Source organism: Oenanthe melanoleuca, chromosome 2, assembly GCF_029582105.1.
Source record: "Oenanthe melanoleuca isolate GR-GAL-2019-014 chromosome 2, OMel1.0, whole genome shotgun sequence".
Classification (NCBI taxonomy): domain Eukaryota; kingdom Metazoa; phylum Chordata; class Aves; order Passeriformes; family Muscicapidae; genus Oenanthe; species Oenanthe melanoleuca.
The window spans coordinates 41615931-41641378 of NC_079335.1; the positions used below are offsets into that span (position 1 = coordinate 41615931).

A 25448-nucleotide genomic window follows, 5' to 3' on the forward strand; every position below is an offset into this window, starting at 1 on the left:
GTGAATGGTATATGAAGAAAGCTGCTCCTTTTGTTGTGCTCTAACTCTGTGTTTCTTTTCCTTTCTCAATCCTTCTAGACTCCATAGATGGGAAACATGCTCGAAGGACTCAGTCCTGTACTCCTCTGGGAGAACTATTTGACCATGGGCTGGATAGCTGGGCTACCTCCATCTTTGTGCTTTCTTTTTTTTCTGTCTGTTCCCGTGACAATGGGAAGACTGGAGTTTCTGTATATACAATGTATATATATTTAAGCATTGTCTTGTTTAATTTCATGTGCTCACACTGGGAGAAGTATAACACAGGAGTTCTTTTTCTTCCTTGGGGATATGATATAAGCCAAGTGGTAAGTATTTATCATCCCTGTTTTGTTTTTTTAACTGTGTAATTGTTTTCATAATATTAAAGCAATAGAAAAATAGAGTTCAAGGCAAATATATTTGGCTGAGATATTGAAATATGCGAAATTGCAAAACTCTGAAAGTAATTCAGAAATATTTTCTGCATTTGCAATAAAGGGCTCCTCTTCAGCAAATTGTCAGCATCAAAGATGCATTGCTGTGCAGGAGAAAAAAGGCTTGCAGCAAGCCTAGCAGCCAGACAGTGCCCATGAGAATGTCATTTAACTGTGCTTGATTTGTGGTATCAACAAAAATTGCTATGCTATCTGAAGCCACAAGCAATTTCTCCCCAATACCAGGTTGTGAGGCACAATGTGAATTAGTCCAAGTAGTATCTATTAACAGTAATTACACAGTTATACACTACCAGACCTTCTCAATTCTACTCCATTTTACAACAAATGTGGTAATGGAAATAGCATTGTACCTGTGCAGAGAGCAGTAACTGTTGTCAAATGAGTTCTACATTTGAAGAAAAAAAAAAGTCAGTAATCATGGATGTCAAAAAGCCATAGACATTCAGTAACATGAATTTCTTATCAGCCCACAGTCAGCACCAGCTGAGTTCTTGTCTGGTTTACAGCCCTGTCCTGAGGTGGACCTGTTCAGAAAACATGCCCACAGTGAATGGTGTCCTCAGTGCACGGAGGAGTAGCAATATCAACAAGCTCAGTGCACTTGCAAGGGCCCAGCACTGGGATTTCTGTGAGCTGGCTTATCTGTGTCTCAGATAGCCAAGGTCTTGCAGTCTGAAGAGCACAGTCAGTCTTCTGAGCTTCCTCTTACAGACACAAGATGAAAGGTACAGCCAAATAACTGAAAAGAAGTTTGACAAATACTCAGATATGTGTTTTAATGGAAATACAGCATTCAAATTAATGGCTGCAGATGTAGTGCTGTAAACATAATCAGAATCCAGTGGTTTGAGAACAACTCAGAGATGGTGGTCCAGCTGTGGTGCATCTGTGTCGTCCCCTAGAAAATAAGTTTAGGGAGAAGAAGTTGGCTCAGGACTAAGACATTAGGCAGCCAGCTGGTCTGCAAGTTTCAGCCATGTCTGTGTCAGGCTTCCCCATGAGGTTCTTCCAGCAGGAGAGGAATAGCTTTGCTCAAGCCTATTTCACTTGTTGCTGATGATCACTGTACATGTGAATGTTTAGAAAGCTCTGCTGGAACGCTCCAGCATCCAAACTGTATTTGTGGTTAAATCTGGGAAAACAAGCAGAGCAGTACTGTTAACTCTCTCAGTGCCTGTTAGTGACCTGTGCCTGTGGCCCTGTTTTCTCATCTGGGAAATAATGGTAGCAATATTTCCCTGCCTGACAGATTTGTGGCAAGGCTGAATATCAGTAAAGTTTGTAAACTGCTTTGATTAACTGGGATGCAAGGTGCTAACAAATGCTGTTTCCTGTTCCCCTCTGATGCTGAACTGCTGTCTTGCTTTTTAGTACCTTCTGTGGTGACTTGGTTACAGTCAAAGTGATAAGGTTGTAAATGTGAGGATTTTTTGATTCTATTTAGCACAGGCATCAGCAGTGGTGGAAGATAGTACTATTGAAATCTCTGTATGTCAGTTTTCCCATCTGTAAAAAAAATAGCTGTTGTGGTTGTGATTGCCTATGAACAAAGAGAAGGCAGGATTTGTAGCTCAAGGTGATATTTTTCCATTAGTCCAAAATACATTACATATACACCAGGAAGTAAAAACATTTTTTTTCCAGTTCTACTGACTAGTCTAGTAAAATATCTTAATTCCCCTAAAAATTTGTTCTTGTTTTGTAAACTCAATCAGCAAATTTATGCTATGTGCACTATTAAAGACAGCTCTTCATCTCCAGTAACTTAGAGGTTACTGGGGACAATAGCAAATGGCTGATTATGAGTAAGAAAGATAACATTCCCCTTGCTGGGTTTTTTTTCCCCTTGCTTCTCTGCCAGGTGTTCCCACAGTCACATTTAGAGGCAGAGAGTGTGAAAGCACTCACTAGCTGCTTCCAGACTGATTCACAATGTTTAGTTCAGTATTTCTTCCATGGCATTCCTAGCTAGGATTGCTGCAGGAGTGTGCCTCTCTGTCCTGTTTTTATTTCACCTACAGCTTGATGCTGTTGCAGTGTCATGGCAGACACTCAGGTGGTCTAGACCCTGCTTCTGCTTTTAGGCTGGTTGGTAGCCAGGAGCCTTGGGCTTTGTTATCACCACAGAGCTCAAGAAAAACAATAGTTACTATCAGTGTGCAAAGAGAGAACTGGTGACCTTAATGAGCACTTAACTGGCATGTGGCCCCCAGGACACTGCTGCTGAGTCAGCTCTGCTGTGCATGAGCTGCCTTAGCTGTGGTGGGGAAGGAGCTGCTGCTCCTCATGAAAAATACCTTTTTATAGACACAGCAAGCTGTGGGACTCATGCACATCACGTTTTTCTGTGTCTTGATGACTCATCAGAACTGGTAACCCAATTAGGCTAGCTGGGCTGTAATTGGCACTCCAATTAGCTTTGATTACAGCAGACAATCATTTGCAGGAAGCTGTGGTTTGTAAACTTGGAAAATGGCTGTAGTGTGTCTGAGAGATGCTTGGTCAGAAGGCTGATATGTCTGTGGATGCAGAATCAAGGTGGCAGCAAATGCAGCAGGGAAAGCTATTCCTGTCTCTACTCCCTCCTGGACAAGGATCCATCCTGTGCTGGTTCCTGAGCAGCAGGAAAAGGTGCAGGGAGAGGAGCCTCTGTACCATTGCATCTAGACAATTTTTGTACACTTTTGAGTAAGCACAGCTATTGGAAATTCCAAAAGTCTGAAGAAAAGGCTAATGATCTGTAAGAAATTGCCATGGATACAAAGACTTTTATTTTTGTCACAAGACCAACCAAAGAAAGCTAATTGTTGCAAATTAGGTTTCTTGAAAAAAAAAAAAAAGACAAAGCTTTTCTGAGAAATTAAAATTTCTGGCTTTATGCCATATGTTAATTTTAACAGACATCATCTTGTTTTGTTTAAAAAAAAAAATCTGTTTTCTTTCTGAAGGATTTAATATCACCCTAATGAAATACTCACCTAATCCTGCTGTTGCTTTTCATAAGCCATTGCAGTTGAGTTCACAGCAGGGGAACAAAGTACTAATTTTTCCTTAATATAATGTAATGATACCTCTGCTCCATTGGTGCTGCCTTAAGTGTAACAGGAGATACCCTTTATATTCTTAATTAAAACTTTAAAAGTGTGAAGGGCTGTGTGAGAGCTGCAGTGACCCAGACAATTCCACTCCTTTCCCTCTCCCCAGCCAACAGGCAGCTCTCTCTGGCCCAGCCCTTGCCCTGCAGGGAGAGGAGGACCAGAAATCCCACATCTGGAGAGTTGTGCCTGAAGGGATGCTGCTTGGACCATGAGCCCCAGGGTTTCAGTCTGAGGTGCTTTTCCAGCTGCTCCCTCCTGATGGCTTTGGGCAGGTACCACCCAGAGCCTCTGGGAGAACCCTCTGCTGCCATGGAACTTGGAATAAATGAAAGTACAGGATGCCCCAGAAACTGAAAATTGTGGAGCTTCCTTTTCTCTGGGGAAGGTTTCTTTCATGGGTGCCATATACCAGGTTTTCTTTTGGCAAGCTTATTTACAAAACCCATGCTGAAATATGTTCCATATGACCTTTTCCAGGGATGTTCTGTGACAGCCAGTGTTTCAGGAGCTGGCAGAGAAATTCCAAACAATGCAAGTGCACATCACATCTTGAAAAAATTTCTACCTCATCTGAGGGGCAAAAAACCTTTCCTATTAAAAAGCAAAATAAAGATGCAAATATCTTGTTCTTTGGTCACATTATCAGGATTCACTATTTAATTTCAGTTGAAAGTACATTCACTTTCATTGCTTTTCTAATTTGAAGTGTCTGTGGAAAGCATAGCCTTTCTTGTGAAGAAAAAATATTATTGCTTATTTCCAAAGTTGGAGAACAATGGAATTGTTGAAGAGAAGTGATAGCAGAGGGGAAGCAGTGCTGGCCAGACCATGGTGTCTGCTTCAAGCTGCCCCCAGACATGGCTGGAAACTGATCTCAATGCTCAGTTATTAGAGGGGACCCCATGGTGGATCCATGTGAAATCTGAACAGAAGAACCTGCTGTGCACAGGCTTTTTCTGCAGCAGGCTGCTTCATTCTTAACCACTTGATTGCCCACAAATCTTTCTTGATTCATTAATCTTCCGTGCACCTTTAACTATTTGTCTATAATGTCTAAATGCAAAGTGATCTTTTTAGGTAAAATTTTTCAAAAGTCTAAGATTTGCAACCTTCAACTACTTATTGAAAGAAAAAAAAAACTGAGGAAAAAATTAAGTGGAAAAATTGCACATTACATTAAAGCTAACTCCTATTGAAATAGCTTGTAAAAAATCATTCTTAGTTTTTTAGGCAATGTCACATTTATTATCAGAAGAATGAAGTAGCCTTGTATTTTAAATTACTTTGCTTTCTAGATGTTTATTTTGAGCATTGTATTAATGGAAAATATTTCAACACATGAGCAATTAATACTATGGCAATATATTAGTGAATTTGAATATTAGAGTAAAATTAATATCAGATTTTTGTGAATTCATAAAGAATTTAAAAGCATATCCACGTTTTTTTAAAAGATGACAAAATATTTGATTTCTTTTTTTTTTTTTTCATCATGTAGACTATCACACAGCATACTAAATGTGCCTGTGTGTAAAACAGAAGTGGTAACTCAATGGTAAGAAAAAATGTATGTACACACACAGTCTAAAAATATCAAGTATTTTAGAGAACAAGTAAGAGGCTAGAAGGTAGATGACTTTAAGGGGTTATATGGCCTTATTTTTATATGGAATTTTCCCAATGCCACATCAAAGAATTATTCTGATTTTACACAGGAACAAATGTGACTCTGTTGCTGTTATTTACAAAATTGTGGCAGGATAGGGAACCCCTGCTCAGAATCCAGCTGTCCTGCTGTCAGCTATATCAAAGAGCCTACAAATTAACACCTTGTATTTCCACATTTTTCTCAGCATAAGTATTCCTCATACTCACAGAGAAGGTCTTGGAAAGCCAAAAATATTCCTGGTCAGATGCTGCCAAGAGTTGGAATCCAGGATTGTACCCATGTACATTACCTTGCTGTAGTTCTCACTTGTGGTATTGTGGTGGATGCCAAGCACCCACCAAAGCTGTTCTATCCCTCTGAAACTGGACAGGGAAGAGAAAATGGAATGAAAGGCTCATGAGTTGTTAGAGGGACAGGGAGAGATCACTCATGGATTGCTGTCATGGGCAAAACAGATTCAGCTCAGGGATAACTGAATTTCTTATGAATCAAAATCAAAGCAGGATAATAAGAAGTGAGACAAATCTTAGAAACACCTTTCTCCCCCCTCTCCCTTCTTCCTGGGTTCTACCTCCACTCCCCCTCTGGCACAGGGAGGCAGGGAATGGGGGTTATGGTCAGTTCATTATAGGTTGTTTCTGCTGCTGCTCAGGAAGAGGAGTCCTCCCTCTGCTCCAGAGTGGAGTTCCTCCCATGGGAGGCAGTTCCCTGTGAGCTCCAATGTGAGTCCATCCCATGGGCTGCAGTTCTTCATGAACTGCTGCACCAAGGGTACCTTTCCATGGGGTGCAGTCATTCAGGCACAGCCTGCCCCAGTGTGGGTCCCCACAGGATCACCAGTGCTGCCAGGACCCTGCTCCAGCATGAGCTCCTCTCTCCATGGATCTGCAGATCCTGCCAGGACCCTGCTCCAGCATGGGCTCCTCTCTCCATGGATCTGCAGATCCTGCCAGGACCCTGCTCCAGCATGAGCTCCTCTCTCCATGGATCTGCAGATCCTGCCAGGACCCTGCTGCAGCATGGGCTCCTCTCCATGGATCTGCAGATCCTGCCAGGACCCTGCTCCAGCATGGGCTCCTCTCCATGGATCTGCAGATCCTGCCAGGACCCTGCTCCAGCATGGGCTCCTCTCCATGGATCTGCAGATCCTGCCAGGACCCTGCTCCAGCATGGGCTCCTCTCTCCATGGATCTGCAGATCCCTGCCAGGACCCTGCTCCAGCATGGGCTCCTCTCTCCATGGATCTGCAGATCCTGCCAGGACCCTGCTCCAGCTTGGGCCTCCTGCAGGTTCACAGCTTCCTGTCAGGATCACACCTATTCTGGTGTGGGGCCTTGCAGGTGATCTCTGCCTCCCCCTGGACCTCCATGGGCTGCACCCTGGGCTGCAGGAGAATCTCAGCTCTGGTGCCTGGAGCACCTCCTGTCCTTTCTTCTGCACTTGGTGTGTACAGGGCTGTTCCTCTCCCATATCCTTCCTTCTCTGGCAGCAATTACAACTGCACAATAAGGGCTTTTTTTTTTCCTTTTAAAATATGTTATCCCAGAGGCATTGTCACCATTTCTGGTTAGCACAGCCTTGGCCAGTGATGGGTCCATGCTGGAGCTGGCTAGCATTGGCTCTGCTGTATATGGGAAAGGCTTCTAGAAGCCACCCCTGTAGCACCCCTGCTACCAAAAACTGGCCACAAAATCAAAAGACTGCAATTATTTTACTTGCTAAACGCTATATTTATATCTGAAAAGTACAAAAGCTGATTGATGGTAGAGAAAAATTTGCCATCTTTTCTTAAGTAGAATTATTCAGTTGCACTTAGGAACACTGCTTTGCTTTTTTTCTTTACCAACAGTGCCTTTAAAAACAGTTTACACAGCTGATTAACAGATTTAGGCTTTGCTAATAATTTTGAAAATCTTCAGTTTTTTGCTATTATAGCTTAGATCAAGGGGGACAGTAATTTTTTCACCCTTCCAGCTTTCTAAAGGAGGTCTGCATTCTAAAGCAGGAGACTGCTTCAGTGTAGTCAAAGTGATGAGTCCTTAAAAAACAATATACCAAAATTTTGAAGGCAAGGAGTGTCTTCTTTTCATATGCTACATCTGTTAAGAGGCAATCTCAATCTGGGAGACTTGCATCACCAAATCCCAGGGCAGGGCATTTCCTGTGAGAGCCCATTGCATCCACCCTGCTGTTCCTAGACATGCACTGACATCTGACAGTGGTGCTCATGGCTGCCCTGCCAAAAGTACTGACTGTAATAATGGTAAATACTGAAGTTCCTCTTTTATCACTTGCCAAAGAAGTCTGTTCAGGATTCAACGTGTGAGGGTGAATTCAGGCTCTGTCAAAGCCAGTTGGAGTTTTGCCATCAACTTTGATGGGGTCAGGATTCCATCCATCCATCATGTCTTATGGGTAATATAATACAACTTCTTCAGGAAGCCAAATGTTAGCTCTGATGCAGGGGATTGAAAACCCATTATACATGTCCTTCACTTGGAGCAAGATTGGACTCACAGTCTTCAGTGGCCCAAGCCATGGTGGCACTCACCAGTGCCTGCTCTTCCTTGCTGCAGATCTATTGTGCTGCTTGTTCTTGCAGAGGCCATTCAAACATCCTGTTCCACAATGCAGAATCCAAGCAAAACCTCTTAAAGATCTACATAGTAACAGGGCAAGAATCTTGATTTCAGATACAGAGAAGTAAGTGAAACCAAATGTAGTATTATCTACATGTAATGGAAGTTTAAGTGACATCAGCATTCTGCTCCTAATCTGTGATCTTAAAAAACCTGTTAATTAACAAAGAGATTTTCAGTGTATCTTTGAGTTAGAATTGAATAGAAGACTAGAAATATGCTTGTTGAAGTTCAAATGGAGAAAACCACATAACATAGAAAAAATTAGTATTAAAAAACCTAAATAAATAGTAGTAAAATCTGTAACACAAGTAAAGCTGGAAACCATTTTTCATCACAGAGTAAGAAACTGCATTGCATGGAAAATATAAAGGTTACTGAATGTTACCTGGGAATAAACAGATGAATATGCAGTTTTCTAAATGGCATTGTAATTAACATTGCCAATTTAATTTAGAGCTGGTGTAGCATGAAACATGCAGCCCCTTATGGGTCCTATGGCAAAACTAAACAGCTGAGAACAAAGCAGGCTAGAGAAAGAGAAGGGCAGCAGCCCTCCAGCTGGATGCTCCTGAATCCTGTTTATGTGTCCTTTCACTCCTAATGACATCTATGTGATTCTTTTTGTGCCCTGTAATGATGTTATCTGTCAAACAAATTAAAAATCAGGGAAGACTTCATCTCCTTCCCATTCTTTTTATTTCTTCACATTGCATTGAATGTTTTTATTACTTTTTATTATTCTTTCAGGTGAGCTTAGGTTTCTTCTCCCCCCTCAGTTATTCTGATATGATCAGTTCAAGGGGCAGGGCTGCACACATTGCTAATTCTGAAGTCTGTATCCAAAAACAGGGAATTGCATATGCAGTGGGGAGACCTGGCACTAGAAGTGGATTTAGGTATTTTGAAAAGGTAAATCAGTAATACTTACCACATGCAAACAGATGCACACACTACCAGGGAAGTTGCTTGCTTGCCTTATTTCATACATTTCAAATAATTCTGTTGGTGGCCCTGCAAGTTGCTTCACTGCTTAGAAGTAATTTTTTTTGCCATGGCAGCAGAAGGTAAAGTAGGGTTGGAGGTAACTAACAGATTTTTTTTTATTATTTTTGCATTTGTATTAAGATGGTAAGTGAAATTCTCTGTCTTTAGATGTAAAGGATTGAAAATGAGTTTTCTTTTTTTTTTTCTGTAGGTGTTAATAGCAGCATATCTGCTCACTGGTATTGTTGGTGTGGAGGTCTGGCAGAAGCCTTTGCTGTTTGGTTATTACATTACAGATGTATTAGTTGTCCTGCTTATAGGTAAGTGTCCAGATCTATGCAAAAGTGTGCTGCTTTTTAATTATTTTGATTTGATATTTTTTATATTTCCCTCCTCTTTTTTGGCTTTACTTTTTTAAGTGTTGGCTAGTCCAAAAATACATGAATAGAGATTATTAAAAAGGTTAATACTGGAAAAATTTTAAAAAGTAGATCATTTTGGAATTTTTTTTCCTCACTGAATTACTGTGTGCTGCACACAAATAATATAGAAAATATTCCTTATCTGCACGTGCAGTTCAGTGCAGTGTGCTTGCTGGCTGGGCTCCTAAAGTCTCAGGAACTCCTCATGTCACTCAGGTAAAATGTCACTTACATTTATGTATATTCTAAGTTTAATGTTTTGGCCTGGAGCATACTATGTTCCAAAACATTATGAACAGAGGGAATGAGAGAGGGAATTATTTAAATAACCTTAGATGCACAACAATAAATATGAATAAAAGCCAGGTGGTTTCTAAGCTCTTCTTTAGAATTCCTTTGCAAACAGAAGAGATTTATTTTTCATACACAGCAATAACCTACTTGGTCATTATTTGATACTGCTAGTGTAGTTCAAAATGAGCATTGAATGTTTTTTGACTGCTATATCAGGACTGAGAACAAGAGCTGTTGCATTTTAATGAGTTAAAAATATAGAAGCCTTAGCTGAAAATCTGTGTCTGCAAAATGGCTTTGATGTGTTGCTCGGAAGGTGAAGAAATTAGCATATGCATTTTGGAGATTTTCCTGTGAGCATACAAGTGGTGAGAAGAGGGCCCCAAAATACAGTTTGACACAAACACTCTGGGCTTGCATCCCAAGAAGTGTCTTCTGCCCTTGAGCCAATTGGAGGGCTTGGCTGTAGGTGCTTACCCCGTGCCAACTCTCCAGGCGCCATTTGAGCACTTGGCACTGATGTGTGCTCCCACCACCCTGTCCCCCTGGCAAGGCTCTCAGCAGGTACCACCTCCTGCCCCAGCACTGGTCCCCAGGACTCCCACAGTAGAAAGGACCCTGAGTTTGGGCTGTGCTTTCTGATGAGCAGCATGTGCAAGGACAGGGTTTTGTGCTACACCCTGAGTGTAAAACCAGCAGTGGGTCACCAAGGTTATACAGTCTTCTTCTAGTCAGACCTGATTTAGGCACTCTGAGGAAAATAAAGAAAGGAAGGATGGAGAGACAGTGGTTGCTTTTTCAGCAGTCAGTGGATTATTCACCTTTGGCAGAGGTGTAGCTGCAGACAGGGAGGGATTTGTGCTTTGAAGCAGCACTGCAAGCCCAGGGGAGATGGATGCTCACCACTCTGGTGAGTTTGGTGCTTTTACTGTTCTGTACACAGCAGGAGCTCAGCTGGCTCACCCAGAATGGGCAGATTAGGGCAGTGTTAGGTGCTGGCAGGGGCCAGCCCACTGTGCCACACACACAGTGCCTGGTTCCTGTCACTAAGACACATGACAGCCCATTCAGGGAGTACTCTGATGGCTTCCCTTGCACTTGGAAAGCCATGGATGAAGGTTTAATTCAAACTGCTCCCCATAGTAGGAATGTTTGTGGAAGGGAAGCATTTCAGCATTATCAGATCTGCAGGGTGAGCATCCTTTTTCACACTCTGCCAGAAACAGCTGCAAAGCAATGTTTGATGGACTGTTCCACTAACACTAGAAGAAGTACTGCTTCTGTCTTCTGTGGTATGCTTGTATGAATGGATTGGTGAGCACAGAATAGTATGTTTTCCATCATTGTCCCAAGCAGAGTAGGTTTAAGTAGGAGACAATAGATTTCTCCAAAAAGAAGCTAGTTGCTTCTAGCACACTATCCACAATGACAAGTTTTGCAAATTAGTTGAAGTTAAATATGGGTTTAAAGTATGCAAAATAATAGTCTTGGTTGACTCTATAATACAGAATCATCATAGTGCTTAGCAAATCTCTTAGAAACAGACACTAAGTTTAAATATAAAAAATGTAGAATCCTTCCACTGAGGGTCATGCTGGTCCAGAAAGCACTGCCATTTCACATTTGAACCTCAGCTCAGCAGTAAGGTGGTTATCACTGAGTAGCCTGTGTGCAGTGACTAGGGATATGTCAAGTTTTTAGAAGCTTGTGGTAAAGTGCAGGACCCCACTGTGGCTGCAGAAAAAAGTACCTAACCTGCACCTAGGGCCAAGCAGTCAGGAAGATTCAATTATTCTCTCCCTTAGAGAGACTGCAGCAAGTGTGTCTTGCTCAGCCAGGACCATTTGTATCAGAGAGCCCACTCTGCCTTGCTCAGTTAAATGCCTTTGTGGCTAGTTAAAAACAAAGTGGGCCTCTGATGCTTTTTACAAGCTAGTTTCCCAGGATCCTGAGAGGAGCCATTAAACATAAATGCCTGTGCTTAACCATATGATGGCATTTAGTAGTCACTAGTGGTCCTTCTAACAAGGAACCTGTAGCTGCTCCATCAATACTTGGCATTTGTTTGGTGCTTTTACTGTTCTGTACACAACAGGAGTTCAGCTGCTGAGCTGTTGCTCCTCCGAGAGCAGCTGGGCTTTAGCTCCTGCCTTCTGGGGTGGGAAGGAATCCAAACAATATGCACAGGAGTGTTTCTCAGATGTCTTTCCTGGAGTTTTCTGGGAAAAAAAAAATAACCCATGTATAACCTAAGGATGAACTCTGTGAGAGCACCTCCTCAGAGGAAGCTGTGGTATCACCAGGTGACACTCACTCGTTGAAAATAATGGAGCTTTTATCAGGTGCCAGAACACACAAAGATATACATAAAAGTGCAGCAATGCTGGTGTTTAGATTAGATGTTTTAGGATAGAGAGCTTTATGTATATTCCTGGGAACTGTCTGGCACACTGTGAACACCTGTAGGAGAGCCAAGTCTTAAGCTGCTGAGCAGTGACCTCAGAGGACTACCCTGTGAAACAGAGAAACTTCAGCATAGTATTTTATGGGAATTTGTCAGCTACCCAGCTGATGGGATCCTGTAATTTTCACTGGCAGTGAAAGCAATTCCACCCTTCAGCTCCAGCACACACACTTAGCTGGACCATGGATCAATGAGGAAGGTCCTTCTCTTGTTTCCAGAGCTTGTTGACCTGGCTGCTGGGCAGAGATGCCTTTTCTCTCCAGCATGGGAGCAGACAGACCCTTTTAAAGTTATGTGCCTGTGTGCTCATCTGGAACTAATTACTTCTGCACTCATCAGGGCTCCTGTGGATGACACTCCAAAAGCTCTCTTGGGACTTGAACACAATTGTCCCACAGCAATATCTGGCTAACTAGGGTCCCTTCAAAGGGCAGCACTGGGGTGAGAGCTATCATTTATTTTCACCCCTCCAGGGCATCCCAAATGCCTGAGGTTCCCTGTCACTGTGCTATCAGGTTGAGAGCAATATAAATTATTTACAATAAGCTTTTTAAAGCAGTCAGTTCTGCACATAAATTTTAGTACCACAAATGATGCTGTAGACTTTGTAAGAAGATTTTCACTGACAGGTAAGCATCTCTAGTTCAGAGAGCAGCATTAGTAATTGATGATGGTTTCTGTCTCACATTCTATTAAATGAGCATGCTCTGCATGAAGCATTTCCCATGTTTGGGACCTTCATACTTGCTCTGTATGAAGGTTTTATAATGTCTAATAAAATTTGAGTTCAGGCTACAATCCTTTCCTCACTAGAAACATGCATCTTACTGGAAATTTCTTTTGGTATATTCTTTTGTTCAAAATTGACTGAGGCTTGGAAGTTGTGGTGGGATGTACACAAACAAGCAGAGCTAGCACACCAGCTGCATTCCTTAGAAAGGCTAGTTGGAAATATGATGCCTGGATGCACAGTTTCCTGCTCCTTCTCAGTATTAATTGCAACCACAAGAATAGACTTTGTGGGAAAAGGATCACTTAAGCATGGGGTGGATATGTTATACTTCATCAGTGTGTGGCACATGGGGCAGACTATTCTGTAATCCAGACATGGTGTCACGTTTGAGTCTACTATGTGTGGTCAACAGTGCCCAGATCTGGCTACTGAAGCCTGTGGCAAAGCTGAAACAAGTTTTCAAAGTGCAGGTTTGAACATGAAATGTGAATTGAGTATTAACATCTGTCAGAGATCTGAAACTTGAACTTTGTTTTAGAGATGAGGCCAAAACATTCAGAATTTTTTCCTATGAGGTGCGTGGCTTTTTCTATGCTGACTTCTACAAAGTGTTTTCCTTGAGGGTTACTCTTCCCTGAGCTACTAAAGTATATAAAATGAGGAGTGAAAGCATAAATGAACAGATAATAGCAGCAAAAACTAACGATGAGGCCAAGCTGTAACATTTAAAACATGCCAATTATTTGAATTCCATCATAGTGTGAAAGCACAGTTACCCCTCTAAAGCAGTGCCTTGTACTTACACTGTGCTACATCCTGGGTATCAAAGGAGGACACACAAGCCCTTGCCATGGGTGTTCATACAGCAGCCTGCCTCTTTTTCTGTGTCAGAAACTCGTTAGGAGGCCACAGTCAAATTATGGATAGTTTCTGCCCCCTGTGGAATGACAAGTCATTCTGTAGTGATCTCCTGTAGTTCCCATTGCAAAGTGGCTGATGGCTCTGCCCTAGTGATGACTTGCTGATTAAACACCAAGTGCTGTGTTTTCAAAATGTTATTGCTCTGACAGGCTTTGGCCAGCCCTGTTTGAGAAGTGTGATTAACATGAGTTGGCTTCTACGTGTCTGTCACCAATTTAACATTTATTAAGGCATTGTTGTGACAGATTGTACAAGGTTCTGTTAAAATAAGGGGTGTGAAATACTCACCTGTCACTTGAGATATATTTTTAAGAAGCCACTGAGTTCATGTTTGGAGTAGCTCATCTGAACCAGTCAGAACAATAACCCAGGAAAGCAGAGTGTTCAAGGCTGGAGGCAGAGCAGTGTCACGGGATGCTGATTGCAGGTGGGAATGAGCTTGGTGGTGTTAAGATGTGAGGAGTCATTTCAGAGCCCCAGGAGAAGGTCAGACAAGGGAGCTCCCCTGGCAGAGTCCTGGAAGCCAGCCTGGGCTTTTAAAATAAAAGCACTTTATTTTTCTGGTGCCCAATTCTTGCTGTGCCCAGAAACAGAATGATGTGTTAACAGGACTACAGCAAAGAAGCAGCTACACCCATAAACTAATTCTTCATTCTTTACTAAATCCCTCTGAATGCTAAAGGTTATCTTACAGTTCAGTTTGAGATAAATACCATGTGTACTTCCTTAGACACTGAAAATAAGGTATAAAATCAACAGTCATGATAAACACATCTCTTTCCAACAAACATGATAAATGGATCCCTCTACAATCTATATACTCAAGAAACATCTGAGATGCTAAACATCCAAAACCTACATCAACTCTGTGCACAAAGACAGTGCTTATGTTTACTTTATTTCCCTTAATCCCTGTAAAATAATTTCATACTGTGGATTTTGGGTGTATTTTTCATCCTAACGTGTTCAGACTTTACAGGCTCAGTTAAGTCTGCAAATTATATATTTGTTTTTTAAGATCCCCCTCCCAACTACTAAGTGGTTTTAAGTTTGCCATTTTACATACTAATGAAATAGAATGGTTTTTTAGTGGACAGCTCACAATTATGTGTTTGCACAACCAATTAAAATAATTATCTGCTCAAGACATACCTGAGAAGGTCACACTATTCCATAAAAAGCTTCTGTTCCAGTAACAAGTGCTTCTAAAATGTTCACTTTTTGATGAAGCTTACTTCCCGGCACTGATCAGTGTGCTAAACATTCAGGGTGTTAAGATATTTTCATGTGTCTAGCTGCTCTAAATGTGCAAGGAATTTGGAAAAAACACCATGGAAAAAGTAATTAAATATTTTTTCAAGCTAATATTGAGGCCTGGATGTTTTGAATCTAATTTTTCTTGTGTGGTGGCTAAGAAAGGTAAATGATAGCATCCTATTTCTTTGCAGCAAACATTGACTATGATGAATTATTAATCTAGAGGTGGAAAGGCCAAGCAGTGTGATGAAGAAGGCCATGCAGAGGTGTGAGCAGTTGAAGAATGAGAGAGGAGGGTGATAGTATTTGATTTGTAAGCTGAAATGCAAGTACAACTTGCATTGCCTTCTGTTAGAGAATTGGTCAACTGCTGTCATATGCCCAGAAGGTCTGCACAGATTTCTTCCCTGCCTCCCATGTGGGATCAATGCTCTGGGGATAATTATTTTGTGGGGGGAGCACAGCAGGGATGGTACTTTCCTGAACAAATTCACTCAATTTCCAGTGCAGTGTTCGCCTAAAATTACATCCCTCTATTGTATGTTTTAATTTTTAGCTATCAGGAAAGCCAGTTCTTAACAAATAAAATTTCATTGCTTTTCTTAGGGCATTTTAAGGAGGATTCATTAGTCAGGAGCTTACTAACGAAGGGGATTTACAATAACAAAGGTGTAGAGAAGATAAATAGCAAAGGTTGTCCTTCCTTTGAAGCACTATAACTTGTTTCATGGTTTAGATATCTTGAAGTCACTTCTTTATTTAGCAGTGTTTACAGTCTGTGAGGTTTTGTGTTTTCAGAAATGTGGCTACCTGCATCAGGCTGTTTGCTTTGTCTGCATGCCAGAATGGGGCTGTTGGGTACTGAAATAGCATTTTCTGGAACTGACAGTAGTGTCAGCAGTTTGTTTCTGGCCATACTCTCCCTTTCTCTACAATGACCAAGTCTGTATTTTGCAGAAATGCCTGAATCAAATCAGGTACAACAGCCACAGTAACTGCAGCATGGCATGGAAACAACCTGTCAGCCTGTAGATCTTCAGTAGTCTTTAAATTTAGTTACATGCCCTCACATAATTAAAATACATTACTGTTAGTCCAAATAACATGGGTGACAAGGTACCATGGTATTCATTTGTGTACTAGCTTTTAAAAATTATTATTAATTTATTCAGCTCTATCACACAACATCTTATTGGTTTGGAATTGAATTTGAAAGCACTAAATGAAATCTAAAGATGTCCTTAAGACTGATGGGAATTACCTTTTGATCTCTTTTACACACATGTATATATACATATATAGATATAAATATGTGCACACATATTTATATGCATGTCTGTGAATGCATCTGTGTGCTTTTATATATAAATACATATTTGGAAAACAAGATAATGCCTTCATTTCTTCACTTCTGATATATCTTTAATCCTAAATTTCTGAATTCATTGGGATTTGTTTGTTTGTTTGTTTATGCTTAAGTTTGGCATTTTTAATACGGACAAAATAATTCCTGATAAAGAGCTTTAAAAATGTTTATTTCTCTGAAAAGAGAGTCTACATTGTGCAACACAGAGGACTGATGACAGGATTGTACCTAAATCCGAGGATTTGGGCTTGATACTTTCAGCCTAGCGTGACACAAGAATTCCCTGTGTATCTGTGCCACCCATCTGTGCTTTGGTATTTCTGCCTTTAATATAGGCCTGTGTTCTTACAGCTGGGTCTCAGATTTTAAATCAGCTGAAGAACAGGAAAATACTAAAGAAGAAACTAAAAAATCCTGGAACAGCAGTATAGTACTTCTAAGAACTCTTGAGCTGTTCTGTTTTCCCATATGTGTTAAAAACATCTAATGCGCTGAAATCGGATTTAAAAAAATATTTTAAAATAAAAGATGTGCTTTTAGGACATCCAAAACAACCAAAAAAAGCTCCATGATCATCCCTTGGGCAGTGCCTGGGTGGCTGAGTGCCAGAGAGCCAGCAGTGGGTTTGCTTTCCAGGCTGCACCTTTTGTTCCTCAGAGCAGCAGGGAATGGCAGCAATGCGGATGCAGCAGTTTAGCTCCTGGGCACAAAGGGATCCTTAATGTCAATTAAAAAGCAGGCTTAATGAGTGCCAAAAGCAGCCCCCAAGCCAGGCCTCTTTAGCTAAAAAAAGATGGGAAAGCAACATGTTGTAGGAAATGATGGAATTCTGAAAAATCCCATAAGAAGCAAGGGAACACCCTTTGCTTTCCCTGCTGCATCCTCAGCTCTGGTCTCTCACTGTGCTGAAAGCAAAGCCGTGTGAAAATACAGGGGAGTAACTGTGGAACTGCCCCCTTTGGAAAGTGGCTTTTTGCTAGCTGGGGGACTGTTTGTGGTCAGTGTGTTATTTCTAACAAAAATGGCACTTCATAAAAATAACAAATTGTTGGCAACCGTTGCTCTTTGAATTCTATTTCTAGTTCTAGTCTCTATTTCTGTTCCTCTCAGTTGCTTTTCTCCTAACAAATCAAACTTCAGGATTGCAGCAGGAAATTTAGATTTAACCTCAAGAGTCAATGTTTTGTCTCATGTCTGCTCTAATGTGATACAGATGTTGGAACTGCTGTACGTAACTCAAGATTTTATTGAACCAGCACTCCCTGCCTAATAGAAAACATAGCTAACTGGAGTGCACATTAAACACAGATCACTCTGAAGCCTGTGAATTTTAGAAATATATTGACTAAATACTTGGGATATTACTTCATTTGCACATCTTTCAGCTGTTCAATAGGGAGTTTCTGCCATGGTAAAGAAGCAGAGCTCTTAATTGTTTTAAAAAGCAAACCCAAAAGGTAAACATGAAAAAAATGCAATACCTGAAATTATTTATAGGCTGGCTTTTCTTTTTTTCCCCTAGTTCTTTGTTTCCTTCTCTTTAGCAGATAACCAGAAAGACTGGAGAGATAGATTATCCTTTGCATCCCTTTTTACTTCTCTTTTCCAACATTTCTGATCTCCACTATTCTTTCATGTTTAGTTTTGCTTCTCTTGAGTTGCCACAGTGGCCAGGGCATGCTAAACACTTGGGTATGTCCTTGATGAGGACTGAAGGGTAAACACTGACATTTTTCAAGTTTCTATGTCACATTAGCCCCAATACAAAGTAATCTGAAATCATCTCTTTCCTCTATTCATTCCCCCCCCCCAGCTCCCATATTGCTAATAATGAGATTAAAGTTTTCTACTTTTCTGTACTAGCAGCACAGTGTTTCTTAAATGAGATGTTTGAGGTCAAACCCAGAAAGTTTAACACATCAGAGTGCTTTTCTTGCCCATAATAAAATAGGAATTATGTATTAATTTAGTGCACCACACCCAAGCCTCATGCCCTATAATAAAAAAGCTGTGCAGAAATGTGCTACCCAGAGCAACCTCCAAGCAGCAAACTGTCCAGGGAAAAGCCCTCAGTACATAGAAAGTGGGGGAAATGTACAAACCAAAGAGCTCTGCAGGGAATTTGTGGGTTAAAGCTGAGCTCCAGAAACACCACAGCTGTGTTAAAAAAGAAGTGAAAAACTCTCACTTGTTCAAATGATGGACATATCATGAAAATGAATTAATTCCAGTTATTGTATTATCAAAGCAGATCATTAGTTGACCCTTAATATTTTGAACTCTAAACTTATTTCCCCACTAATGTGAACAGCCAAGCTTGAAGTTTATTGTCTTTCTATATTCCACTCAAAGAATTTTGGTGTTAGACTTGGACTTTTCTAGACAAACAGCAGCATGAAAAGTAGGGCTGTTCTGGGTCAGCAGAGAAACCTGTATAAAAAATAATTGATCCTATCTATTAGCTAGATCAGGATTTTTTAGAAAATTCTGGTCTTGTCACTCATTACACAGGAAATTCTGTATCAACAACTATTTCTAGTAGTTGGTTTTTTTTTTGGGGAAAAAAAGAAGACAGTTTTATTATTGCCTGAAGTCCCCAAACTCAGTTCATATCCTGTAATGAGTACAGAACACTGAATCAGTTTTAGAATAGCACACTAGGTCTGTTACCATATGAAAAAACTCTGAGGTCATCAGTGTTGAATTACATGTGAATTATTTTCTCTTCCAGGCTTCAGTTTGTTTCTATCATTTCCACAAACACTATACAACATTCACAGGTAAGTTAATTAACAGTAAATAAGTTGTATCACCTCCTACTGAATTCTGTATATTTAATGGTTTCCTCACTTATTATTAATGTAATGCTTGAAGCAGCCTATCTTCTTTCATCAAGATGCTGTCCTGATAATGTAGTAAAAGGTTTTTCTGGTGAGTTCTCACAATCTGACTGTTTTCTTTTTCATGTTTACAACTCTCCTTTTCCTTTCACTTGCTGTTCTCCAGGCAGTCTCACAGAGTTTCTGCACAGTCAACTTATAAAGGCTCTGTAGTAAAAACCATTGCATTTTATTTGCAATCAAGTGTGATTTGTAACTTCTGCCTGTGCTGGGTGGAATTTTGTAGTTGACCATCCTGCACTCTGTGAAGTATTTAATTGTCTTCCAGGTCTTTCTGTAAAACTCTCCTCTGTATGAAGTCTGCAGATAATTGCTATCAGATGTAAGCTAGGCAGGTGGCAAGCTGTGATTACATCTAAGAACTGGCTTGCTGCACCCCGGAATTTTATACACAGTTAGTTTATACTCCAGTGGCCTATTTTTATTAGTGCTGCCTGCCTTCCACTAGTATTTGCTAGCTCATTTCACTCATCTGTCACTTCAGGTCTCTCAGGTCCTAAGTGTCCTGGAGGAGGGACTGTCACTGCCTGTCTTCAGGAATTAATGGAGACTAATATTAACATTTAAAATTTGGAGAGGCTGTAAGACAATGTCCCACCTCTCCTACACAGCTCTTTTTGTGGTGGTACTCAGTGTAGTTACCAAAAGCATGCACAGCCCCAGATTTGGGGCAGGAAGTGTGGAGAGTTGGGAGCTGTGGGGCAGGGGGCTGGGAACCAGTTGAGCCAGGAAATCTGGTTTGGGGAAGACTGAGAGGAGGAGGGAAGCACCTTGTGGATGTCAGCCCCTGGCAGTAGCAGCCTTTATACCAATGAACATTGAGGGTTTGGTTTCCTTCCTTTCCTGTTGGAACTCTTGTTCAGTGTTTTCAAGTCATCACTTGAAAAGCCTCTCAGCAAGCCTCTGCTGAGTTTATTATTCCTCTGAAGAGAAGAGCACAAAAATTTTAAACTACCAGTCAAGTTTGCTTGACTGATGCATCCACAAGCTGGATTTGAGTTTTCAAATAATCTCCTCTCTTTCTTCGTCCTGATGCCTGTTCTCAGTTGTTATTTTAGGATATTTTTGGCATGAGAAAGATATTTCTTGGATTTTTGTCTAGCTGTTTCTATAAATATATATGTTCAAAGATTTTAAACAGGACAGTTCCCAGTACATTTCAAGCACAGAATTGCTCTTCTGAACTAGCTGTATGAAGGAATGGCTTAGTGGTAGTGAACTTAAAGTTACCATTTCCCTTGCTGACAGAAAATGCAATAATTTACTCCCTTTAAAAAACAGCTTAAAATACCCAAGAAAACACAATGCATCATTAATTTCCCTGCACTCCAATTAGCCAAAAAGCCTCCCCTTTAGGCTGTACTTGGACTAAAGTACATAAATCCTAATGTACAGGATCATCAGGCAGCATCACCTCCAGACCTAACCAACAGCAATATCTGCCAGCCATGTGCTTGACTCTGCTGCTACTGAAAACGTGGGGTGTATTGACTGAAACAAGTTTGTGTCTCATGTTAGAAGCTTCATCCTCTAAAGCCATGCATTTTGGATTCACAGCATACTTGAGAGTACTGCAGCTCACTTTGTGTAAGTTTACTGGTCCATTGCCAGACAACGGTGAGCAAGTTAAGCTTAACAGGAACTATGTGAATAAATCAGTAAAATTTAACCCCAGAAATAAATTTTACTTGGGTATATTACAATTTCTTGTAAAATGTCTGGTGTCTACTACATTTGCACTGGTTGCAAGATGTATTCTTGGGCTAAGTTTGGTCTAATTTGGTCTGAGTTTGAAGTTACTGTGTAGAAATAGAATGGATGAACTTACTTTCTCTACAAAATTATTGTATTTATTTCCAGAGCACATTTAAAGAAAACACTGAAGAATGATTCTCTGTATGAAGGACTGCTACCTCTTGTGTCACCTCTGTTGCTGTTCATTCTTCTTACAGTCTGGGTGGTTTTATCTCCAAGCAACATATTAGCAAAGCAACCCAGACTGTTTTTATGGATGGTTGGTGTTGCTTTCTCAAATGTTATTGTAAGTATATTTGAAATGGTGGTATTATTTAGAGATAGCTTTCTGTTTTTTCTGTGAGTAAGCAGAAGGGAGCAGAAAATGTAGCCAAAATCAGCAGTCACACAGCTCTTCTACTTCTGTGTTACACTCTGTCTCATAAAAATACACCACAATATGTGTCTGGACTCTGGACACTTACAGCACTGAAACACCTCCTCTGCCACAGTGTAAGACTTTTGTGAGGGTTCTGGTTTGTTTTCTGAGGGTTTATGAAAACCCTAGGGATGCCCTGCTTCCAGAAATATAGCAGATACTCCCCAACATCCAGGCAGAACTGGGGACTTGCCAGAGTAAAAGAAAGGTCAACACTGGCACAGGTTTGCTAGCAAGAGTGGAGGGCTTGTAGCTTTCCCTTGCTCTTGTGGCCATGACTGTGGAACATGCATTCCTGTTCCTGATCCTGCATTTTCCCTTCTGACAGCCCCACTGACAGTGTGTTTTAGGGAAAGATGTGCAGAGCTGTAGGGGCCTTGTGAGGGCTCTCTGCTCACAGAGTAGCTTCTCCTGTACCACATCATGGTGAGCAGTTTCCTCCCTTTAATTCCCAATGGACAGCACAAACCTCTGTGCAGTCCTGGCACAGGCAGCCAGACAGTGCTGAGCCCTGCAGGTAACCCAGGGCTTTCTTCTCTGGGGGAAGCCAGGAGAGCAGCCAAGCAGAAAGGTATTCTTGCATTTAAGCAGAAATACCCTAGAGTATAGTGACTAGTGTCATCTTAGGAAAATAGTCTCCAACACCATCTAAAATCTTGCCATTGAACAATGCTACATGCAGTTTAAAAAGTGAAAGGCTAGAGGTGCCTTGTGCTATGAGACACATCTTCAAAAATGTGAGGTTTTAAAAGAGAAAGCATAGCCCCATTAGAAATCTGAATTCAGGAATGGAAAAAAAAAAATTATAATTGTAATGTTTGCTAGATGTATCCTATAAATGTACATTTCTGAGGGTCACAAATCAAACAGTTCCATCTTAAGGACCTAATCTCAAAAAAATGAGTTGAGTTTCAGGTGTGCAAGTTTTATTGTATGCATGATTCATTACCTAATCTACCCCTTTTTCTTAAGAGGATACTGGAGATTCCAAAATGAGAAATACAATTACTTCATGCCATTAGGGAAAATGCTTTCAGGGTTTGGTAGATAGCACATTCTGCACATACATCTTAACCAACCAAGAATGATTGTGGTAGGATGCTTGCAGAAGAAAAACAGTAAGACAAACCAGAAGTTTCTTTACAGGCTGCAGTTTATCAGACACTGAGTGCAGTATGTACTCGTCAGGCTTCGTTTTTTCTTTTCCCAAAACATACATTGCAGTGTTGGAGGCTCACGTGAATTAAAAATGTATTCATATTAGCTGAAAATTTTATCATTTTAAAAGCAAGCATTAAAAATGTAGAGGTGTTAGCTGGAATTTGTAACATTCTTAAGTTGAAAATCAAGCCTGCATTTTCTTTCACCTCTTCTGGTCCCTTAGATTGTTTCCTCCAGCATCAGAGGGAGGCTTGTCATGGCAATACTTCTCTTCTCCCTGATAGCCTGACACATTGAGTTTCCATTACCTGTTCTGCAGACCACAAACTGCAAACCATGGTTCTCTACCTGCCATTCCAGTCCCAATGTCTGGAACTTCTCATGCCTTTCACCATGTATGTGGTTGCCCAAATAAATAAGTATAAAAGTGGTTTAAAACAAAATCCAGCCTATGGTCAGGTTCAGTTATGCAGCCAGAAAAATTATAGCTTATAGATTGCTTTAGCAATTTCTGACACCCTCTGTAGTGATTCCCAAAGGACTCATAAAACCAGCATTATTAAAAATAATTCACAATCAATACTGAGTATGTAAGTGAAAATATTAACATTAGGTACAAAGGCTTACTTCTTCCATTATTCAAAGTTAATTATTTTTTCATGGTTTATTTTTGCATTCTTCAGCTTCCACAGCACAGGCAGCAAAGCCAGTATTTCTTTCCTATGGTCAGACTCCTACTGCTGCTGTCATAAGATTTCAGGCACTGCACAGGGAATGAGTTTTTCATTCTTCTGCTGCTTTCAGGATACATAAAATCTATTTTTAACCACAGTTCAATTTTGAGTGAAACTTAAATCAATAAAATATTTCAGATGTGCCTAAATTCCTTTTCTTTCTTGTAACTGGCATGGTATATATGAGAAACATTTCTTAAGGAGCCTAAACCAGACAAAACACTTTGGTGTGCTTAATTGCTTTTAAAATACTCAATTTCAAGTCAATTCGTCTCATTATGTTTCCAGAACTCAGTAGAATTAAGCTAATTGCCTTCAGTTAAACCATGGACCATATATTCATTTTTTCTGCCATTCTCTGGGCCCCCAGCTACATCTCCAGGGAGCCCACTGCCATGATTGAGCCAAGAAGTTAGTGTTTTAGTACATAAAGGAGTGCTAGAAAAGAAAAACAGGATGTGAAAATGTCATATATTGTCTTCCCTCCCTTCTATACAATGAACCAGAAGATAGTTCTGTTAGGGCCCGTGATTAAAATACCAGCACACTCTCCCACTGATTAAGTGGTGGCACATTTGATTTGGCATCACAACTTTGGGAGCCTCTGGGAAAACATAAGGTGGCAAACAGATTCCTCTTTTGTGAAGATGTGCTTTCACTTATTGTGGGAGTCTTTGTATGGGGATGGATGGTCCTCAGGGAAAAACTCAGGCCCTCTGTACAAGCTGGTGTTACAGCTGCAGTTTATTGTAAGGGTGTGGGTGTACAGAGTCCTGCTAAGGGCTGCCAGCCTCAGCCCAGAGTAGGACAAAGACAGAATGGAGGAAGAGAAAGAAGTAAGAGAATAAGAGGGTGAGGGGGTGAGAGAGTGAGGTAAGAGAGGGGTGGTAGCAGTAAGAGAGAGCAGCAAGAGAGATTTCCTGTTTACAATGCAATAAATCTTCCATGATGAATATTCTAGTTTCCACTAACCAATCTAACACAAGATACAAATTCTATAGCATTTACACACAGCCTATAAGAATCTTTACATTACCATAGTGTGTTATACTTTAAAAACTACTCTTTGGACTCTAGTAAGTCTTCTCTGACCTTTGGACCTGCTCTTCAGCAGAAGACATTGTTCTATCAAGAGGGGATTAGGTTTGGTATCTCAAAAGTGGCTTTCATTTCAATCTCGCTCATGGTTTCCATATTCTCAGAATCTAAGCATTCATATTTGTAAGGTCTTCCTGGTTCATCCTTTCCAACAACTTATCGAGGGTAAGGATGCATTTTAAATTGTAACCATGCCCTGTGGGACCCAGTGAGGCAGAAAGGTGCCTTTTACCAGAAACAAGCCCCGTTTTGAGCTGCAGCCCGGTTTGCCCCTCACCCCCGGAGAGGACAGACCTTCTCGGCGGGCCGGCCCGGTTCTGACGCAGCCTTTGCTCCGCAGTGCCGGGTGATCGTGTGCCAGATGAGCGGCACGCGGCCGGAGCCGCTGCACTGCTTCCTGCCGCCGCTGGCGCTGCTGGTGGGCGCGGCCGTCTCGGGCCTGCTGGGCCGCGCCGAGGAGGCGGCGCTGGGCGCCCTCAGCGCGCTGCTCACCGCCGCCCACCTGCACTACGGGCTCTGCGTGGTGAGCGGGGCTGGGGGGGTGGCTGGGCTCTCGATGGTTACGTTCTGGGGGGTTGTTGGGTTTCTTTTTGCATGCGCAGCAACTTCAGTGACTCGAGTTCTTCCAGTGTAGCCAACTGCTTTCAGCTTTAAACCCATTGGAATCAGAATATTTACAGACTGATTTTACGTAGCAGTCGACCCACCCCTCTTTTTTTGCCTTTCTTCTTCCTAAGGTCACTTGACTGAAAAAAAATAGGAAGGTAAAATGCCAAGTGACATAAATAGAAATAATAAAATAAGGTCAACTTTTCTTTGAATCTGCAGGCAAAGTAGCTGTCCCAATTTTTTCTTGGCCCTCTGCTAGCATCTCTCAAGCTGGTGACATGAACAGTTTTCCAGTTCATTCAATCTCACCAGCACATTTTTGTCTGCTAGATTTCAGTCTTGCCATTGTCATCTGAACTACTGCTTAAATTAGGTTTTACTTTGTTGATGCCCACTTTTCTAAATTGTCAAGTGATCCTTTAGCAACTGTTTTAATGGCTTTAG

At 41.1% G+C, this 25448-nt stretch overlaps 1 protein-coding gene across 1 annotated transcript in view; it reads left to right on the forward strand.

The window, feature by feature from the left end:
- Nucleotides 1-25448, forward strand: part of LOC130249221 (ethanolaminephosphotransferase 1-like) — a 56363-nt gene that overhangs the window by 27241 nt on the left and 3674 nt on the right. The window contains exons 5-9 of the mRNA XM_056483791.1: nucleotides 79-347; nucleotides 9084-9192; nucleotides 19061-19109; nucleotides 21090-21270; nucleotides 24736-24918. Of these exons, the coding sequence (XP_056339766.1) occupies nucleotides 79-347; nucleotides 9084-9192; nucleotides 19061-19109; nucleotides 21090-21270; nucleotides 24736-24918 (791 nt within the window). The remainder of the gene's footprint in view (nucleotides 1-78; nucleotides 348-9083; nucleotides 9193-19060; nucleotides 19110-21089; nucleotides 21271-24735; nucleotides 24919-25448) is intronic.